The 21,218-nt window shown below is 39.0% G+C and overlaps 1 protein-coding gene across 4 annotated transcripts in view; it reads right to left on the bottom strand.

Moving 5' to 3' along the window:
* Window positions 1-20,719, bottom strand: part of UVRAG (UV radiation resistance associated) — a 264,247-nt gene extending 243,528 nt beyond the window's left edge. For all 4 annotated transcript variants that reach the window (XM_054576288.1, XM_054576290.1, XM_054576289.1 and 1 more), the window contains exon 1: window positions 20,420-20,719. In XM_054576288.1, coding sequence (XP_054432263.1) covers window positions 20,420-20,536 — 117 coding nt within the window. In that variant the 5' untranslated portion in view covers window positions 20,537-20,719. The remainder of the gene's footprint in view (window positions 1-20,419) is intronic.
* Between the last annotated feature and the right edge of the window lie 499 nt (window positions 20,720-21,218).

Genomic DNA, 21,218 nt, shown 5'->3' with positions numbered 1-21,218 from the left:
AAATACAAGATAACTTAAGGGACAGCCAAATCATCTCATATCACAAAGAAAACAATGCCGGCAATGCTGAAATATGAGCACATCAGATTCATTCCCAAAAGCTGGTTTCCCGTGTTAAATAATCATTTCTGGAGACTTAAAAATAGAAACAAAGTGTTCAGTTTTAAAATATACTTAAAGCTCTCCCTTTGGGGCAAAAGACAGCCTATTCAACTGAGGTAAGTCCATCTTTAATTACATGTGCAGTCACCCAGAACAGTACAGTTTCTTCTTTACATGCAATCCTTTCTCCCAACCCAGAAATAAAGATTCTTTGAGAAAGAAGATTATTGTCCTATAAATTTGTTTAGCCCTCTAAGTATGAAAAGCCCAAAATGTATTTACAGAAGAACGAAGGCCCAAGATGTTTCCACTAAACTGAGATTACTGTTACTTTGATATATTTTTTGAGGGCCAACAAAAGCAAACTTGGGAGGAAGTTAGTTTTCCACATTTTCGACAGAAGGTGAAAATGTTGAATTACTGAATCAAGAATTTAGCCCTGGCTGGTGTGGCTCAGTGGATTGAGTGCTGGCCTGCAAACCAAAAGGTTGCTGGTTCAATTCCCAATAAAGGCACATGCCTGGGTTGCGGGCCAGGTCGCCAGTTGGGGGTGTGTGAGAGACAAACACACATTGATGTTTCTCTCCCTCTCTTTCTCCCTCCCTTCCCCATCTAAAAATAAATAAATAAAATCTTTTAAAATAATAGAATTTAAGCTTGGCCCTGACCAGTGTGGCTTAGTTGGTTGGTCATTGTTCCGCAAAGCAAAATCTCACCAGTTTGATTCTAGGTCAGAGCACAGACCTGGATTGCGGGTTCAGTCCCCAGTCGGGGAGCTTAAGAGAGGCAACTAATCGATGTTTCTCACATTGATGTTTCTCTCCCTTTTTTCCTCCCCCTTCCTTTCTCTCTAAAAATTAATAAATAAAATGTTTTTAGAAAGAATTTAAGCTTGATAAATTAAGTCAGTCTCTTAAAGAAATGAAGACTACAATATCTGAAATGAAAAATATACTATAAGGAATTAAAAGCAGGCTAGATGAAGCAGAGGGACGAATCAGTGAGCTGGAATACAAGGTAGAAAGAAATACCCAGTCAGAACAACAAAACAAAAAAGGACTCAAAAAGAAAGAAGACAGTTTAAGGGACCATCAGGACAACATGAAATGTAACAACATTCACATCATAGGAATATTAGGAGGAGAAGAAAAGAAACAAAGGATAGAAAATCTCTTTGAAAAAATAATGACAGAAAACTTCCGTAACTTGGTGAGGGAAAAAGTCATGCATGTTCAGGAAGCACAGAGGGCCCCAATCAAAATGAACCCAAAGAGGTCCACTCCAAGACACATCATAATTAAAATGGCAAGTTTTAAAGACAAAGAGAGACTCCTAAAGGCAGCAAGGGAGAAACAGCTAGTAACATACAAGGGAGCTCCAATAAGGCCATCAGCTGATTTCTCAACAGAAACACTACAACCAGACAGGATTGGCATGATATACTCCAGGTAATGAAAAGCAAGGACGTACAATCAAGACTACTGTATCTAGCAGGCTCTCATTTAAAATGGAAGGTGAAATAAAGAGCTTCCCAGACAAAAGAAGTCTAAAAGAATACATTTCTACCAAGCTAGCACAGCAAGATAAGTTACAGGGACTGCTATAAAAAGGAAAAGAAATACTGGGGTGGGTGTGGGGGGGCACTCATACAGAAAAAAATGGCAATGAATAAGTACCTATCAATAATAAACTTAAATGTAAATGGATTAAATGCTCCAATCAAAGGATGTAGGGTAGCTGAATGGATAAGAATACACGACCTGTGTATATGCTGTCTACAAGAGACCCACCTCAGAACAAAAGATCTACTCAAGTTGAAAGTGAAGGGCTGGAAAAAAATATTTCAAGGAAACAGACATGAAAAGAAAGCCAGGGTAGCAATACTTAAAGCAGACAAAATAGAATTCAAAACAAAGGCCATAAAAAGGGACAAAGAATCACTACACAATACTTAAGGGAGTAGACCAGCAGGAAGAAAAAACCCTTGTAAACACATATACACCCAACATAGAAGCTCCTAAATATATGAAGAAAATCTTGGAGTACTTCAAGAAAGATATTGACAACAACACAGTTATCATAGGGGATTTTAACACTGCACTGTCAACAATGGATAAATCTTCCAACCAAACAATCAACCAGGATATTGCAGCACTGAACGACATTCTAGAGCAAATGGATTTAATTGATGTACACATAACTTTTTACCCCAAAGAAGCAAAATATACATTCTTTTCAAATGCACATGGAATATTTTTAAAGATATACCACATAGTAAGACACAAAACAAGTCTCTACAAATTCAAGAAAACTGAAATCATATCAAGCATGTGTGCAGATCACATTGGATTGAAACTAGAAACCAACCCCAAGGAAAAAATTCAAAAACACTAAATTACGTGGACACAGAATAACATGTTATTAAATAATGAATGGATGAACAATGAGATTAAGAAAGAAGTCAAAAAGTATTGGGAAACAAACAAAAATGAACACACAGGAACCCAAAACCTAAAGAAGATAGAAAAATCTCAAATGAACAACATAACACTACATCTACAAGAACTAGAGGAGCAACAACAAACAAATTCCAGAATGAGAAGGAAGGAAATAATCAAGAACAGGGCAGAATTAAATGACGCAGAGATTAAAAGAACAATTCAAAGGATCAATAAATCCAAGAGCTGGATCTTTGAAAAGATAAAATTGATAAACCTTATCCAGACTCATCAAGAAAAAAAGAGAGAGGACCCAAATAAATAAAATCAGAAATTAAAAGAGAAGTCAAAACCAATACCACAGTAATACAAAGTATTGTAAGAAATCACTATGAACAACTATATGCCAAGAAATTGGGCAACCTGCATGAAATGGACAAATTTCTAGAAACATAGAATCTTCCCAAACTGAATCAAGAAGCAGAAAGCCTGAATCGACCAACCACAACTAGTGAAACTGAAGTAGTAATAAAAAAACTCCTGGCACACAAAAGTCCTGGACTGGATGGCTTCACAGGTGAATTTTACCAAACATTTAAGAACTCCTATCCTTCTCAAACTACTCCAAAAAATTCAAGAAAAGGGAAGACTCCCAAACTGTTTTTATGAGGCGAGTATCATCCAAATTCCAAAACCAGGTAAAGGAAAAACAAAAAGAGAAAATTAAAGGCCAATATCTCTGATGAACATAGATGCTAAAATCCTCAACAAAATATTGGCAATCCAGATTCAGCAATACATTAAAAAGATCATACACCATGATCAAGTGGGATTCATCCCAGTTTATCAATGGTTAACAATATTCGCAAATCAATAAACGTAATACATCACATAAACAAAATTAAACAAAAATCACATGATCATATCAATAGATGCTGAAAAAGCATTTTATAAAATTCAGTACCCATTTATGATAAAAACTCTTAGCAAAGTGGGAATAGAGAGAGCATATCTCAACATAATAAAGGCCACATATGGGAAACCTACAGCTAACATTATATGTAATGGGCAAAAACTAAAACTTTTCCCTTAAGATCAGGAACAAGACAAGGGTGTCCGTTTTCCCCACTCTTATTCAATATAGGTCTGGAAGTTCTAGCCACAGCGATCAGACAAGAAAAAAAAAAATAAAAGGAATCCAAATTGGAAAGGAGGAAGTAAAACTGTCATTATTCACAGATGGCATGATAATGTACATAAAGGCCCTATAGTTTCCGCCCAAAAAATACTCAACCTAATAAGTGCATTTAGCAAAATAGTGGGATACAAAGTCAGTACTCAGAAATTGATGGCATTTTTGTACACCAACAATGAAATATGAGAAAGAGAAACTAAGAAAAAAATTCCATTTACTATAGCAAGAAGAAAAATAAAGTATCTAGGAATAAATTTAACCAAGGAACTAAAAGACCTGTACTTGGAAAACTACAGAACACTAAAGAAAGAAATTAAGATACAAATAAATGGAACCATATACCGTGTTCATGGATTGGAAGAATTAACATCATTAAAATATCCATACTACCCAAAGCGATCTATAGATTGAATGATTCAATGCATTTCCTATTAAAATACCAATGGCATATTTCACAGATCTACAACAAATATTTCAAAAATTTGTATGGAACCATAAAAGACCTTGAATAGCCTCAGCAATCTTGAGAGAGAACAAAATGGGAGGAATCACAATACTTGATATTAAACTATACTACAAGGCCACTGTAATCAAAACAGTCTGGCACTAGCATAAGAACAGACACAATGGAACAGAACAGAGAATCCCAAGTGTCTATGGTCAATTAATATATACAATGGAGAAGAAACAGCCTCTCCAATAATGGTGTTGGGAGAATTGGATTAGTACATGCAAAAAAAAAAACAAAAACTGAAACTAGACCACCAACTTACAGCATACACCAAAATAAACTCAAAATGGATAAAATCTTAAGTATAAGTTGTGACAGCATAAAAGTCCTAGAGGAAAACTTCTGATATCCCACATAGCAATATTTTTGCCAATACATCTCCTAGGGCAAAAGAAATAAAGGAAAAAAGAAACAAATGGGACTACATCAATTTTAAAAGCTACTGCGCAGCTAAAGAAACCATCATTAAAATGGAAAGGGAACCAACTGTACGGGAGAACATATCTGCCAATGATACCTCGGATAAGGGTTCGATCTCCAAATATATATGAAGAACTCATACAACTCAACACCAGGAAGACAAACAATCCAATTAAAAAATGGGCAAAGGACCTGAATAGACACTTCTCGAGGAAGGACATATAGATGGCCCAGAGACATATGAAAAAATGCTCAACATCTCTAGCCATCAGAGAGATGCAAATTAAAACCACAATGATATATCACCTCACACCTGTCAGAATAGCCATCATAAACAAATCAACAAGCAAGTGCTGGCAAGGAAACAAAGAAAGGGGAACCCTAGTACACTGCTGGTGGGAATGCAGACTGGTGCAGCCTCTGTGGAAAACAGTATGAAATTTCCTCAAAAAACTAAAAATGGGAGAGCCTTGCCCTGAGATGTTGGGGGACGCGTGCCAGTAGTTATTTTGGTGCCTTCTCACTCCTTGCCACATCCTCTAGTTCCGATCCACACTTGAGACTGAAGACTGTGGCTCCAGCCCAACAGCATCAGCCCCATGCTCTGCTCAGAAAGGAAGTTATTTGAGATGGTCTTCAGGCAGACGGAGAGGCTAATGGATCAGAAGGCTTGGATGAAGATATGATTGTGACCCAGAGTCAGACCAACTTCATCTGCCCCATTACGCAGTTGGAAATGAAGAAGCCAGTGAAAAATAGAGTGTGTGGCCACAGCTATGAAGAGGAAGCCATTGTTCGAATGATTGAGTCCAAGCACAGACACAAGAAAAAGGCCTGTTGCCCCAAAATTGGCTGTAGCCGCACCGATGTGAGAATGTGCGACCTCATGCAGGACGAAGCGCTTAGAAGGGCGATTGAGAACCACAAACAAGAAAAAACACTGTGAATCCGAGTAGGAAAAAGCCACCTTCCCGCAAGGGAGGCCCGCAGCCTACCTCCTACCCCGGCCACCGGTGGAGAGCGTGCTTGTCTGAGCACTTCGACCGGCTGCATTGTATACCTTGTTTGGGGTAAAATTTGAAGGTTTTAAGTGTAATTAAAAGCATTTTTCTATGTTACAATAAAAAGTCAAGGAAATTCTATTGTTTATTTTTAAGTATTCTGTAACTTAAAATAAAACTTTGATTACCTAAAAAAAAAAGAAAAGAAAAGAAAAAAAACTAAAAATGGAACTGCCTTGTGACCTAGGGATTCCACTGCTGGGAATGTACCCTAAGAATTCCAAATCACCAATTCAAAAGAACATATGCACCCCAACATTCACAGCAGAGCTATTTACAATAGCTAGCTGCTGGAAACAGCGTAAGTGTCCATCAGTAAATGAATGGATCAAAAAACTGTGGTACATTTACACAATGGAATACTACACAGCAGAAAGAAAGAAGTCCTACCTTTTGCAACAGCATGGATGGAACTGGAGAATATTATGCTAAGTGAAATAGCCTTGCTTAATCTCCTGGGATGTGTATGTACATTACATTTTTGCTTCCCAGTTACTCTATTTCAAAACCTTTGAGACATCTTTGTCTGGCCTATGTTCATATCACCACCTCCTTTCCTCATCAGCCATCCAGCTCATCAATTCTTTCTTCCCAGTATCTCTGGCATGTTTCTTCTTTTCCACATCCTTCATTCACTGCTCTAAAGCTACTTTCTTCATACAATGAAAAACCAGCTACCTTCTCTTACGGATGTATCAACTTCTTTTTCTGCAAAAAACAGCTTAAGGCATTAAATGTTAACCTACTGATTTCAGGCAGAATCTATGCTTGAAACCCACCAACACTAGCAAACTGTAATTTGGTAAATCTAATGCAAATCTGCATGTCTTCACTTCCATTATTTCTTCCCCATCATCTCCTTCTTTTGCCTTACAACTAAACCATGTTGTCTTATCAAATAAGGTCTTCCTTTTATAACCCAGCTTTACCAAATAAATCCAAAGGCCCTAAACTCTACTTCCCAGTACCATCTTTTATCCCAATCTGTCCCAATAGGTTGTCACCATTCATAAACATTCTCATAGCTTCATAATTCTCTCCTCTACACTGTACCCTGACAAAGCAAATTATTTCAATATTTCGTAAGTACCCATGGTGTGCCAGAAACTACACAATAAAACAGTAGCCTAAATGCCTGTGAATATCTTTCCTACATATATTAAATAAAAGTAAAAGTCCTAGCCTCTGCCCCATTTCCACTTCTTAACCAAGAAGTTTTGATGTTTTTCAAAGCAAATAATATGGGAAGACTTTTATAGATACTCAGACACAGAGGAATAGGGGAGCAGACAGAATAAGCCCCCCACAGCATGAACGCTAACTGCTGTGCAACATCTGTACACTACAGCACAAGGGCACACAGTTCTAGGGCCTCCCTTATACAAATTGAGTTCCATTAAATTAACCTGAAAAACAAAGGGTGCTTCAGTTCAAGACCAGATATTTATTCCAATTACCCAAACACTGAGTTCTAGCTCTGCTATTTCAATTGGGAATATATTTAACCTCTCTAAGTTTCAGGTACCTCATATGTAGAAGGGAGCTAATAACAATTTCTATCTCACAGAGTTGTAATGAGGAATAATCAAAGTAACTGCAGAGTGCTCAGACACAGTGCTAGCACATATGATAATTCACAACAGTACTATTATTATCAATCACTGTTGGGAACTGTCCTGCCTGGTTTCAGGAATTGTAGCCTCGGGTTAGTTCCTTAGCTCCAAGGCCTCCTTGCTGAGCCCACCCCCAAAAGAGCCAGTAGGCGGTGCCATAACTGAGTCTCCATCAACGGGGCTCACATTGTTTGCCCCACCCTGCTGATTCCTGGAGGCCCTGCCACACCCAACATTCAAGCCCACCCAATCTGTTTCCAGTGGCCTTTCCATATAAATGGCTTGTCTTGACCCATGCTTCAGATTTTCCTAAAGCCTCTCAAACAAGCAGCATCTGGTTCAGTGAGCCCCATACCTCTCACTAAGTTGCCCTAGACCCAGCACTAGGAGCAGCTGACCTCGATTCACAGCTTGGCCTTGCCTGGGCACCTGTAAGGCCAGTACAAGTAACAGCCATCTGCAGATCGCTTTGTAGCTAATGCAGTGTGACCCTGGACAGACACAGGTGGTGGCTGACCTTGGACATGCCAACAGCAATCAAGGCTCAGCTACAAGAGGAGAGTGTACAAGCCCACGCAGTGGGCATACCTGGAGTATCCAGCTTGGGTAATACAGGCAGCTGTGCCACTGGACCCTATAGGACACCTACTACATTAAGCCACTCTATCAAGCCTAGGAAAAGCAGTAGCTCTACCTAATAGACAGAAATAAACAAAGGGAGGCTGCCAAAATGAGGAGACAAAGGAACATGGCCCAAATGAAAGAAAAGATCAAAACTCCAGAAAATGAACTAAACAAAATGAAGATCTATCAGATGCAGCGTTCAAAACACTGGTTATGAAGATGCTCAAGGAACTTAGTGAGGACCTCAAGAGCATTAAAAGAGATCCAATCAGAAACAAAGGATACACTAACTGAAATAAAGAATAGCTTACAGGGAAACAACAGTAGAGTGGATGAAGCTGAGAATCAAGTCAATGATTTGGAACATAGGAAAGCAAAAAACAGCCAATCAAAATCAAAACAAGAAGAAAAAAGAACCCAAAAATTGAGGAGAGCATAAGGAGCCTCTGTGACAACTTCAAGAGGACCAACATTTGCATCATAGGGTGCTAGAAGGAGAAGAGAAAGGGCAAGAAATTGGAAATCTATCTGAAAAAATAATGAAAGAAAACTTCCCTAATTTGGTGAAGGAACTAGACATTCAAGTCCAAGGAAGTACAGAGTCCCAAACAAAATGGACCCAAAGAGCCCCACACCAACACACATCATAATTAAAATGCCAAAGTTTAAATACAAAAAGAAAATCTTAAAAGCAGCAAGAGAAAAGCAGTTAATTACCTACAGGGAAGTTTTCCTAAGACTGTCGGCTGATTTCTCAACAGAGACTTTTGTAGGCTAGAAAGGATTGGCAAGAAATATTCAAAGTGATGAAAAGCAAAGACCTACAACCAAGATTACTCCAACCAGAAAAACTGTCATTTGAAATCAAAGGACAAATAAAGCTAAAAGGAGTTCATCACCACCAAAACAGGATTATGTGAAATGTTAAAGGGTCTTCTTCAAGAAGATCAAAAATCTGAACAATAGAATGGCAATAGATACATATCTACAACAACTGAATCTAAAAAACAAAATAATAAACAAGCAGAACAGAAACAGAATCACAGACACAGAAAACGTTTTGATGGTTGCCAGATGGGAGAGGGGTTGGGGAATGGGTGAAAAAGGTGAAGGGAGTAAGAAGTACAAATTGGTGGTTACAGAACAGTCATGGGGATGCAAAGTACAGCACAGAGTAGCCAAAGAACATACACACAGGACCCATGGGCATGGACAACAGTGTGGGGACTGCCTGAGGGAGCTGCCGTCTGGGTGGAGGAGGACAAAGGGGGTAAAATTGGGACAACTCTAATAGCATAAACAATAAAATACAATTTAAAAAAGACATAAGGCAGTATGACAAAAGATAAAAAGCTAAAAGTGGGAAATTTGTTCATGAATAATTTTTAAAGGATATTTCTATAATGGTGTATGACATTGAACCATGAATTTTGTCTGAAAAAAAACCTGGGAGCAAATAGCAGTCGCAAAGTTAGAGTAAAATGAAAGCATACAACGAAGTACACCAACAGCTAATCCTTCGTCATTATTCATCTTCATAATCTCCACTTCGAAGACAAATTCCTGACCATCCTGCCGCAACCACTATGCCAAACCGAGATGATCTTCAGATAGCTGAGTTCATTTAATATCAAAAATGCAACTAAAATGCAATTAAGAAATTCTGCAATTTTAGTGCCCCCTCTAATTATCAGCCTGGTGGCTTTTGATAGAAATATGTGAATATCCAAAGCAAAATAGTCACTCCAGAGCACCTGGACATCTGTTCTATATTTTTATGTACATCTTAAATACTTTCCACAAAGAACAAACTCCACTAAGTCAATTCATGAAAAAGAGCCTGACATACCTACTATGTATACAATTCTATAATAGGACCAATCTTATCCTGTAATGAGTATACTCCTGTAAAACATCCTAGACTTATAACGGGCACCCCACTCCACGGCCTACCTGCCTACCTTGCTTTGTGACCTATTTTCAGAAAGAAAAATGAGAAAGCCTTCTCCATATTGTTGCTTCTCATATATACCTAGACAGTCAAGTTTTAGTGGATGAAAGCAATGGAACAGTAAAATGCTCAGTCTCAGACTACATCCTGTTCAAGCCTGCTTTGTCCCCACGGCCTTCAGGCTAATAGCTTCTGCTTAGTCTTGCATATAGACACACTAATCATTAGAGAAATTTTAGGTGTGGCTTGAGAAAATAAAGACAGTATGTATTGTTTATCAAAGATTTGCAGGAATCTCGTACCCAGACTCACAGCAACTAGCACAATCTTCCTTCAACCCCTGTTGGCCCCAGATGTGTGCAGTGGTAAATCACCTCTTGCTCCTCCCATTTCCCTTTCCCCTGGCATAAAAGAAGCCTGAGCTCTGTGCTTTCCAAAGATGAATTTGGGATTTAGGTCTCCCATCTCTTCAGCTGGTGCCTTCTCAATTAATAAAACTTTCCTTATTCCAAATTCTGAAGTTTTGAGTTTTGGCCTTTTCAAGAACTGGAAACATGAACTTCGGACCTCTGACAGCAGTACCAATTTCCTCAGTGACATTATTGTATTAATTAAGATAGCAATAGTTTAAAAAAAAATTTCCTTAATGCTAAATAAAGTTATTTTCATTTTGCACTTTAAAAAGTTCATTTTTGCCCTTGCTGGTGTGGCTCAGTGGATTGAGCACCAGCCTGCGAACCAAAGGGTTGTTGGTTTGATTCCCAGTGTAGAACACATTCCTGGGTTGCAGGCTAGGCCCCCAGTAGGGGGCGTGCAAAATGCAACCACACACTGATATTTCTCTCACTCTCTTCCCTTCTCTAAAAATAAATAAAACCTTTAAAAAAATAAAAAATTTAAAAAAGTTCATTTTTCCTGTATTACACAAAAAAATGACTGCAATTGTGGCAGGAAATAATTCATATCCTCCGAAAGACATAAGTAGATTGGAGGAAACAAGATATACAGTCTCTAACCCTGTGCCTAAAATAATTCAAAGAAGGTACTTTATAAGTATCTTTTGAGTAAATGCTGATGACATCAGGTTCTTCTACTTCTGGACTTAGAATTAGTTTTAAGCTAACATGGACACATGAATTAGTTACAGGTCAAAAAAAGTAAAGTCATATTAAAGAACACCAAGTTTTTCCTGGAAATAATAGACCACAAAAGTCTGATTTTCATTTCAACTTCTTTGTATCTTCTTTTTTCTTACTCAGGAGTCTACCAACAAAAGCCAAAGATAGCTGCCAGTTTCAACCTCCTGATTTTCCTTATTGTTTTCAAAAAAAAGTCTGATTGCATCTTTTAGGACATTCTACAAACCATGGTGGGAAAAAAGTACCAGATATTTTAATGGACCAAAAACAGACCAAGACTCCGAAGTGTTGGGTGCTAATACTTAGTTTTCCATTATCTATCTCGGCCTTTTAACCGATAAACACACTTAACTGGAGTTTTCAATGCCTAATAACATTACCAGTAAATGAGGTCAATGGCAGTTAGCGTCAAATACTACACAGAATAAAATTTCCGACATCAAAAACCCCACAATCACCAGATGGTAATTTAAATTTCTGTTTCACAAATGTAAAGAGTGAAGAACCAGGACTTCTGAAGTGGAATATTCGAAAATGGATAGGCATGGTAAGTACCCAGGGACAAAACAGGAAGACTGATCGCTTAAACTACAGAGGGACATTCCAAAGTTTCACTCTAATTTACACCATAAGAAAGTGATTGGCTGGGGGGGGCGGGCGCCCACGCTGGGTGAGGGGCAGAGTCTCAGTGTTCTGCCTGTAAAGAGAGTTTAAAATGCAGCCTTCCTCCCATTTTAATTCTAGCTTAAAATTCCCAAAACTGTAGGCATAATGTGTCACAGCACAGAGGTAAGTTTAAAACACAAGTTCTCAGAATACCCAGCCAAGCACAATGGAACTCCTCAAGAGAGACCCAGGGACTGGTCTGGTCTCTGCTGCTACCAGGAACAGCAGGACACTCAAATCAGACTGTTAAACAACCGAAGGCTCATTATTAACTCCTTGAGGGCCAGAATAAACAGATGGACCAAGGCTACACCAGGGAAGTAGTTTCACAAAGATTCAAAATCCATGTTTCCATCATAAAGATGCAAAAACAAGGTTTTTTAATATGAACCAAGAAGATATACTATAAATTGTTTTTAAAAAATTCCAATGTCAGGTTTTCCAATCTCCATGTGCCCCTCTACCTGGATAATCTAAGGATGCAACTGCTAAAATACAAGGCATAAAAAAAATTTAACTCTACTCAAAATATGACTAATGTCATGAAACCAAAAATAAAGTATAAAAGCTAAAATGTCCCCTCAACAAATGTCTTTAATTTTTCTAAAACACCTCGTTAGTAGCTGCACATATGAGTACATTAAAGATAACATATATTTCCTTCTGCCACCTCCTCTCCCCCCAGCAGTAATATGTCTGACAAGTAAAAATACACAGGTTATCAAAGTACACATTTGGAAACTATGAAGACCTAATTTTTTTCCTTCATTTTACCACACACTTTCAATTCTGCTCCTGCTCTATTTCCAGTCAGTTTCACTTCTGAATTTTCTGTCACAAAGTTAAGAACTATAACACTGTGGAGAATTAATACCAAGTAAGAGCACAGTTTTTCCTTTCAAAGGAAAATAAACTTTTTCACAGGAAAAACTACACAAAAAAAATCTTAAATTCCTGATGGCTTTGTCACATAAAAATAATGATTTTAGGATGCTGATGTTTTCTTTGAGTTTCTGAAGCTTCCTCATATAATTTTGTTTACAAGATCCAAAGCACTTCAAAAATTCCCATTTTATTTTATAGATACATAACTACAAATTATTTTTTATTTGAGTCACAAAGAAGGGGCTCAATAAATATTTGTGTCAGGAATAAATGTGTGTAGCATGATAATGAACTGCATGGGATTTTTGTTCCCAACAGGATAGCTTCCTCTCTACCTTCAGTGGCCTTACCAGCAAAACAGATCTTTTAAAAACAAAACCAAACAAAAAAAGACGATTATATTAGATTGACAAAAGTAAGGTATCTGATAAACATAAACATGTAAACTGAAAATATATATCATGAACAACTAAATTAAGCTTTATAAAGCTTTTGTGCTTCTATAATTTTTTCTCATATATTACAATTCCATTTCCTTCCTCTCTTTAAGCAGTCAAGTTCTTCAAAGAAGGAAAGACCCATATAAATACAATCAAACAATAAAAATATACTGAATTCCTATTACATAATCAGCACAGTGCTGTGAAAAATAAATTATAAAGCATGATGGTCCCAAACCTTGTTGTTCACCAGACCCCTGCGGACAGTGGGTGTCTTAAGGCAACTGGGAATTAAAGACCCAGAGTGCATCCCTGTGTTCACAATGTATTACTCTAAGAAAGTTACCTACACCTTAGATCTCTTATCTGTAAAAGGAAGTGGCTACTGATACAAATTTCCCATGCAAAAGAATGCCAAGTTATTTAAGTATATACTCTACCCTCAAAGAGGGGAGCATAACTTCCCACTGTACGTAGTGACTTCCTTCTGTGGAACCTGAAAAAGAAGACACCTACTAAGAAGGGCTCCAGGTGGCTATCTGGGCTCAAGTAAAAATAAAATAACTAAATAAATAATAAACAACAATAAAAATAAAAATAAATGAAAATAGAGCCCAGCCATTTCTACACAGGGGCCTCTCAAGCAAACTGCGCTTCATGGAGAAGCCTTCACTGAACTGCCTCTGCACTGAACAGCCTGCCTGCACTATGTTCCTTAGCTTCTGCCACCTGAGCCAGCCCTTATAAAGAAGTTCCTGGAATCCTATTTCAACCAGTAGGACTGAGGTTTTCTCCATCCAATCAGAGCTATACAGCTATAGTCCCATCAGCTTCTTTGCCAACCAATCAGAACGGTGCCTTTTGGACCAATCAAATTGTGATTTTCAGTCCTCATTTGCATGAGGAGAGACCAATCGGGGACCAGGGATGGAGACTTCTGTCTATTATGTAAGTGAGCTCCCCCTCACACTTAGGAGCACACTTTGCCTTCCCACCAAAGACTGCCACTTCTCAGGCAAGGTTAGAGCTAAAACACCTAAGATGTCTCTTGCTGGACCAGACCAGACCAGAGGACAGCAGAGAAGTGAGGGCAGAGCAGAACAGACCAGGGCAGAACAGACCAGCAAAGAGCAGAGCTGTCTAGCCTGAGAGGAGCCTGGCCCCAGGGCCACTTCACCCTAGGGCTGGCTGCCTAACAGCTGTGCTGTTTTCACAGCGGAGCTGTATCACGATTGAACTGTTTTGCATTGAATCAACTTCACCACACTTCAAACTGGGGATTTCTGTTGGTACTGAATTGGCACCTACGACCTTTGACCTTCTGTGGACATTTCCAAAGAGGCCCCTGGTCAGATGATCAGCAGAGAGTAGCCTTAAATCAGAGGACCCTTACAAACATACCTCAACCAGGGAAGAAGATGAGTATCAACAGTGATAAGTCATGTTAATAGTATGTACATTTGATAAGTAGGATATGATGAAAATAGCACTTTACCTCTCCAGCCTTCCTCCCAAAAACCCACAAACCCCAGGGATCATGAAGAAAAAAAAAAGACTAATTCCAATAAGGGGGTATTCTACAAAATACTTGACTAGTACTCAAAACAGACAAAGTCATGAAAACCAAAGAAAGTTTGAGGAATTGTCACAACCAAGAGGAGACTAAGGAGAAAAAACAAATATATATAATGTGGTGTTCAGGATGAAATCCTGGCACAGAAAAAGTTCATTAAGTAAACACTAAAGATCCATCAACGGATAAATCGTTAAAGAAAATGTGGCATATACATATAACAAAGTATTACTATAAAAGAAATGAAATTCTGATACATGCTACAACATGAATGAACATTGAAAACATTATACTGAATAAAATAAGCCAGACACAAAAGGACAACTATTGTATGATTCTGCTTGTGTGAAGTATCTAGAACAAGTAAATTCAGACAGAAAACAGATTTTACCAAGGACTGAAGGGAGAAAAGAATGGGGAGCTATTGTTTAACGGGTACAGTTTCTCTTTGGAATGATGAAAATTCTGGAAATGGACTGTAGTGATGGTTGTTCAACACTGAGAATATACACTGAAGTGTTCACTTAAAATAATTAAAATGGCAAATTTTTTGTCATGTATATTTATCACAATTATTTAAACTAAGGAAATCTGAATAAACTATGGACTTTTGTTCATAATAATAATGTATCAATATTGGTTCATTAATTGTAAAAAATGTACCATACTAATGAAAGATGTTAAAAAATCAAGGAAATTCAGTGTAGGATATATGGGATCTTTCTGCACAATTTTTCTATAAACCTAAACCATTCTAAAAAGTAAAGTCTATTTAAAAATTCCATATATAGCCCTGGCTGGCATAGCTAACTGGATTGAGTGCCAAGCTGCAAACCAAAGTGTCACCGGTTCGACTCCCAGTCTAGGGCACATGCCTGGGTTGTGAGCCAGGTCCCCAGTAAGGGGTGTGCGAGAGGCAACCACACATTGGTGTTTTTCTCCCTCTCTTTCTCCCTCCCTTCCTCTCTCTAAAAATAAGTAAATAAAAAAAGTTTAAAAAACAAAACTTCCATATATAAAACATCAAATCATTACATTGTACACCTGAAATAAATATGTCAATTATATCTCAATTTAAAAAAAAAGGGGGGGAAAGCAATTTCCCAAAGAATGGGTGGGGTAGTAAGTTAAAGTTATCAAAAGCAAATGCAGGAGAGATGACAAAGAAAATAATAATAACATATTTACTTCCAAAAAAATTCAATGAAGATAAAGGCTCATAGCACTAATATACCACACCTCCTTCCAGAAAAAGGACAAGGAGAAATGCTCTTCAACCAATGAAAAACATAAATAAGCAATCAGAAAAATTAATGCCAAAGATATTAACAAGCAATTCATAAAAGAAATACTACATAAATCTGTGGGAAGATATTAAAACTCATAGGGTTCTGTAAGGATAAATGAGATCATGTAACTAACACATGTACACAAAAATAAAGCTATTAAAATATAATAATTAAAGAAATGCTCATTTAAATAACAGAATAAAAGGGTGGGCAAAAGTAGATTTACAGTTGTGAATATACAAAAGTTTATTCTTATATTATTACTTATTATTGTATTACTTTCTACACAACAACAGTAAACCTACTTCTGCCCACCCCTGTATGTGTATGTATATGGATATGTAGGTAAAACACATACATAAAACATGTATGCATAAAATCCGACTGGAAAACCCTGAGACAAGTTATGGAGCCCAAAACTGACAGAAAGTGGAGATAAGGTCCTGTCATACTTTGGTAGCAATGTCATAGGCATCTCCTTTTTAGGAAACACTTTGCTAATATTTTCTAAAGCTAAAGTAATTATATAATAATGATAATAATAAAAACATACTTCCTTTGATTTATATTAATGCTCAAAATTTATCCTACAGAAGTTATATATGAATATTCATTGCAACAATGTAATAGAGAAAAACTGGAAAGAGTCTAAAAGTCTACCAAGGGGGGGTTAGTTAAACATAACTAAACATTATTATGCAAAATGTGGTAGATGTGTGTATGCTGACATGGACAACTAGGACAAATAGTATTAAGTTGCAAAATTTTCTAAATTTAAAAAAAGGATTAAACTGGGTTAGGACTATTTAATCTGAGTTCTTTTTATACTTCAAGGGAACCAAACGTGCATGCAAAACTGTGTTTATGTATGTAACTGTAGAGTCCATAGCTTTTCCCAAATCTTAAAGAAATATGTGACTGAACAATCACTAAAAAGTTCCCCACCACACCCACTCTGAATACCTGAGAAACACAGTGAGGTTATATTCAAGGGAGGAAGTCTTTGGCAGGGGAAGAAATGCTCTCAATTAAACTTTGAAGGAAAAACTAAATGTCATTATCACAAAATACATTTTTTATTTCAAGACTCCTAAGTCTAAAGGTGTGAAGGAAGTTAATCTTCAGATGAACTCTTATTCACTATGTAATTACAAACCTCAATGAAAAATTACAGAGCAAAAACAGACTTCAAAATGTGTGACTAGTTCATACTGAAATTACAGTTAAAGGAAGATCATACGGAAGCAAAAGGAGGCAAAGACTATGCAGTAGTTCCACTTGACACAATCAAACAGCTATCATGGATTGTAGTCAGTACTCATCCATGCAAAAGTTCAGAAGCTATGCAGTCTTAACTGATTTTTTTTTTTTTTAAGACAAGCAGATTAAAATTAGAAAGAAATAAGTTAGGTCTTATACATAGTTTTGTGAACTCTCTTTAAGCAAAAACAAAAGAAATCTTTTTCTGGAGGCAGATGGGGGGTGGTCCAATACTTTTTGAACTAATCTATTATAAATTAATATTTTAAACATTACAGCCATTAAAATTAACGGGATTTAATGAAGATTGGAATAAATGAGTAGTTAATAGCAGGGATACTCTCTATCTTAAGGGGGAAGTAATTTTGCCTCTTAAGGAGCATTTGGCAACATCTGAATACATTTTTGATTGCTAGGACTGGGCAGGTGCTGTTGGTATATTGTGGGTAGAAGCCATGGGTGGGGTTAAAAATCATATAGCCCCATCCATCTACCCACCCAAAATGTCAACAGTGCCAAAGCTAAAAAACCCTGCCTTAGAAGCAGGGTAGGGAACCAGTGAATCTCTGTTGTGAGATAATCAACTTTGGTAGAAATCCTAAATCAATAGGGTTTGTTTGTTTGTTTGTTTGTTTAGAAATATTGACACCTTATTAAGTAGCACTTATTAAAGTGAAATGATTTTTAAAAAGTGTTATTTGAAAGAAAATTAATTGGATTTCCGATTTATCTAAACCTGTGAAACGCTGCAAAAGCCATAGGCAAAAATAATAATAATAATAATAAATTAATGCTAACAAAAAAATTTTATAAACACACATACCCTATGACTCTACAAACAATACTGAGCAAAAGAAACCAGTCACAATCATACATTTTGCATCATTCTACTTAAACACAGTTCAAGAACAGGTAAAAACTGATCACTTATGTTAGAAACCAGAACAGTGATTCTTTCAGAGAAAAAAAGAGAGGGAGAGATCAGAGACAACATAGGGGTACTTCTGGGATGCTAATAATTTTGTATTTCTTAATCTAAGTAGTAATTATATAACTGTGTTCACTTGGTGACAGTTCATCAGGCTGGGTACTACAATTCATCAAGCTGTGTACTAATAATCAGTGCAGTTTACTGTACACAGATAACACTTTTACAAAAATGTTTATTTTTTAATGTTATATATTTATACCCTAAAAACTTGAGCATTTAGACACAGAAAGCTAAATTAGTATCCACTGCAAAAGTGAAAGTGTTTTGTTATACTATAGGCTGCCTTCCAAGAATTCAAGGATGACACCCCCAGAAAGCCGTAAATACCCTACTCAGCACTCATGCAGGATTCATGTACACTTAAGTCACTATATATACCTCGTCACAAATCCCAAAATTTGACAAACACTTATAAATGCAGTTAAATTTATTCCATGGACAGTATGTTTGGATTATTTCCTCCAATGTTCAACTATGAACTGTAATCAGAGAACAGGCTCTATGAAACAAATGATGCTTTCTTTCCTAATCCCACATTTTCCCAAAACTCACCCAAACTAAACCCCTCTAGGCCCTCAACTCCCTAGGATTTCTCCAGGCTGCTTATAACAGTACCCACTATTGCCCCTTCCAGTAACCACTCTCGCAATTCACCTCCCCCAACACGCGCAGAAATAATCTACGTTAATGCTCATTCCAGAGGTTAGTCTCCCCTCTCCCCAAGACTTTTACTCTCTCCCAACACCTCCTAAATACAATCCAAACCTCATTCCCCACAAGCTCCTAATATTCTCCACAAATTCGCTTCTCACAGCACCACAAAACCAGGGCACAGGCTATCTCAGTCTTTTAAATCCTCTACACACACACACACACACACACACACACACACGCACACACACACACCACCCACCCACCCACCCCGCTGCTTCTGCAAACAACTGAGTTCACTGGTCACCCCTGTATTATCTCCACTCCCCTCTTGCCCTTAGCAACCCCCCAGACACACTCTTTCCTGTATTGAAATTCATCCCATCTCCCATCTACCTTTTGCCTGCAACGTCTGCTTTCGTCTTTATGAAACTTTTCCTTGTACTCGGTACTATGATAAATCCAAAGTCAGAGAAAGGGTACGAAAGTACATGCTCTGTCCTGCGTGCAGGTAGTTGCTCAAATCTCAAGCCTCAAGCATACAACCAGGTGCATGGGCTACAGAGTCAGATGCTGGATTCTGAAACCCATCTCCACCACTTAATAACTGCAAGGTTTTGAATTAGTTATTTTGCATCTTGAAGCCTCAGTTTCCCGAAGTATAATATGGGGTTAATAAAAATAGTTATCTCATAAGAGTTGTGAGGAATGGAGAAGATGAAATGTTCTTTCTTTAAGTCTCTTTAATGCTAACTTTCCTGCAAAGTCTCCTCTTGGGGGATAGAAGTAGGGCAGGAGAAAGAAGGAGGGAAGAACTCCACAAATATGTGTGTGATACAAAGGATTTTGTCACATGCCCAAACTCAGTGTTCTTCTTTATTATCCCTCTATAAGGTGGATCCAAGAAGTCATCAGGCTCTTGCATAAAGGATGGGGACATGGATATACATATATATCAAATCCTCCTTCCACATATACTCGTTTAAAGAAATGAAGTAGGAAAGAGCCCCTTAAATCGCTGAAATGCGTTCCTTGAGGGTCTGAGATTAGGAAGGAAAATCCAAAATCCTAGAGGATTTCTCTTGAGAAGTCGAGAGGAGCAGTTCATAATTAGAAGAAATCAAAAGTAAAAGCTAGAAACCTTAAAGACTCCTGGCTTCTTCCGTAGGAAAAGTAGCAAATGGATTCTCAGCAAGTGGGCTGAGAAAGAAAAAGCTGTCCCTGTCTCTCGTCTCTCGTGGGGCACCAGGGCTTCCCCCGGTCCCTCCGGGGGAGGGATAAGGGGGAGGGTCTCCGCAAGGGAATCCCCAGCTGCCCATCCGTGGGGGAGAGGCAGCATCAGGCCGGACCCCCAGGGAGTTTCACTGGGTCTCTTCACAGCTCAACACCAGTAATGGGATTTCTTCTCGGACTCCGGGATCTCCCAGAGGTTCGGCCATCACTGGATCCCTCCCCTTACAAAACCTGCGGACTGCCCTCGTCAGTCCTCCGAGTTCTCCTGGACACTTCTCGGGGTCTCCCGCTGGCACGAGGACAGCCCGCCGCCCACGGGATCCCCTTAAAGGACTTCCTCCCGACCCCTTCCGAGCGCCGCGAGCCTGTGAGGTTACCTGCTGAGACGGCAGCTCCACATGCAGGGCCCGTGCTGTAGATCCAGGAGGCAGCGCGGCGGACGGGCCTGGGGGCGGCGGGGGAATCGGGCCCCCGATCGGCACCAAGGAGCTCATCTTGACCCAGGGGCCGCCAAGCGGCGGGACCGACGCTCCTCCGGCATCCGCAACTACTGCTCAGCCAAGACCCGCAGATCCCCTGCAGCCCAAACACCCGCCACCCAAGGGGCAGGACTGCTCTACCGCACCTCCAGGCGCCGCCGCTGCCGCCGCCGCCGCCGCCGCCGCCGCGGGCTAAGGAAGAGCCATATTACCGCAGTGCAACCCCCCCAACACCCCCCGAGACCTGGCTTGCTCATTGGTTCAGCTCCTAGAGGGGCGGGACACAACCACAGATAGAAGAAGCACTATTCGGTAGAAGGTCTGTCCGTCGCCAACCGAATGGAATGGGGGCGGAGGGACCCTAGGATGGCTTGAATTGCGTCTGTCAAACCCGGGTGAAACCTGGGGCGTTGCTTCCTTTTTTCCAAGTCTAATTGGTTTTTTCACTATCATAGGGCGGGGTCTCCTGGGGAGCCGCAAAGGCCATTGCTCTACATCGCTGTCAGTTGTCAGTAAAGGGAAACAAGGGCGGGGTCCGATTAGGTAGTGAGTGCGCCCGGGCTCGGTTGTCACGTGTGGGAGGCAAGCGAGTCACCTGATTAGTAAGAGACAGCCTTCTGAGCCACTTCCGCCCTAACCTAGTTGCCATAGTAACCGGAGGAGAGGGCGGGGACCCTCGGTGCCGGCTGAATCGCGA

Source organism: Pteronotus mesoamericanus, unplaced genomic scaffold (genome assembly GCF_021234165.1).
Source record: "Pteronotus mesoamericanus isolate MK-2021 breed Mesoamerican mustached bat unplaced genomic scaffold, CSHL_Meso_final contig_33, whole genome shotgun sequence".
In the NCBI taxonomy this organism is placed as follows: Eukaryota; Metazoa; Chordata; class Mammalia; order Chiroptera; family Mormoopidae; genus Pteronotus; species Pteronotus mesoamericanus.
This window is presented reverse-complemented; position numbering and strand designations above follow the sequence as displayed.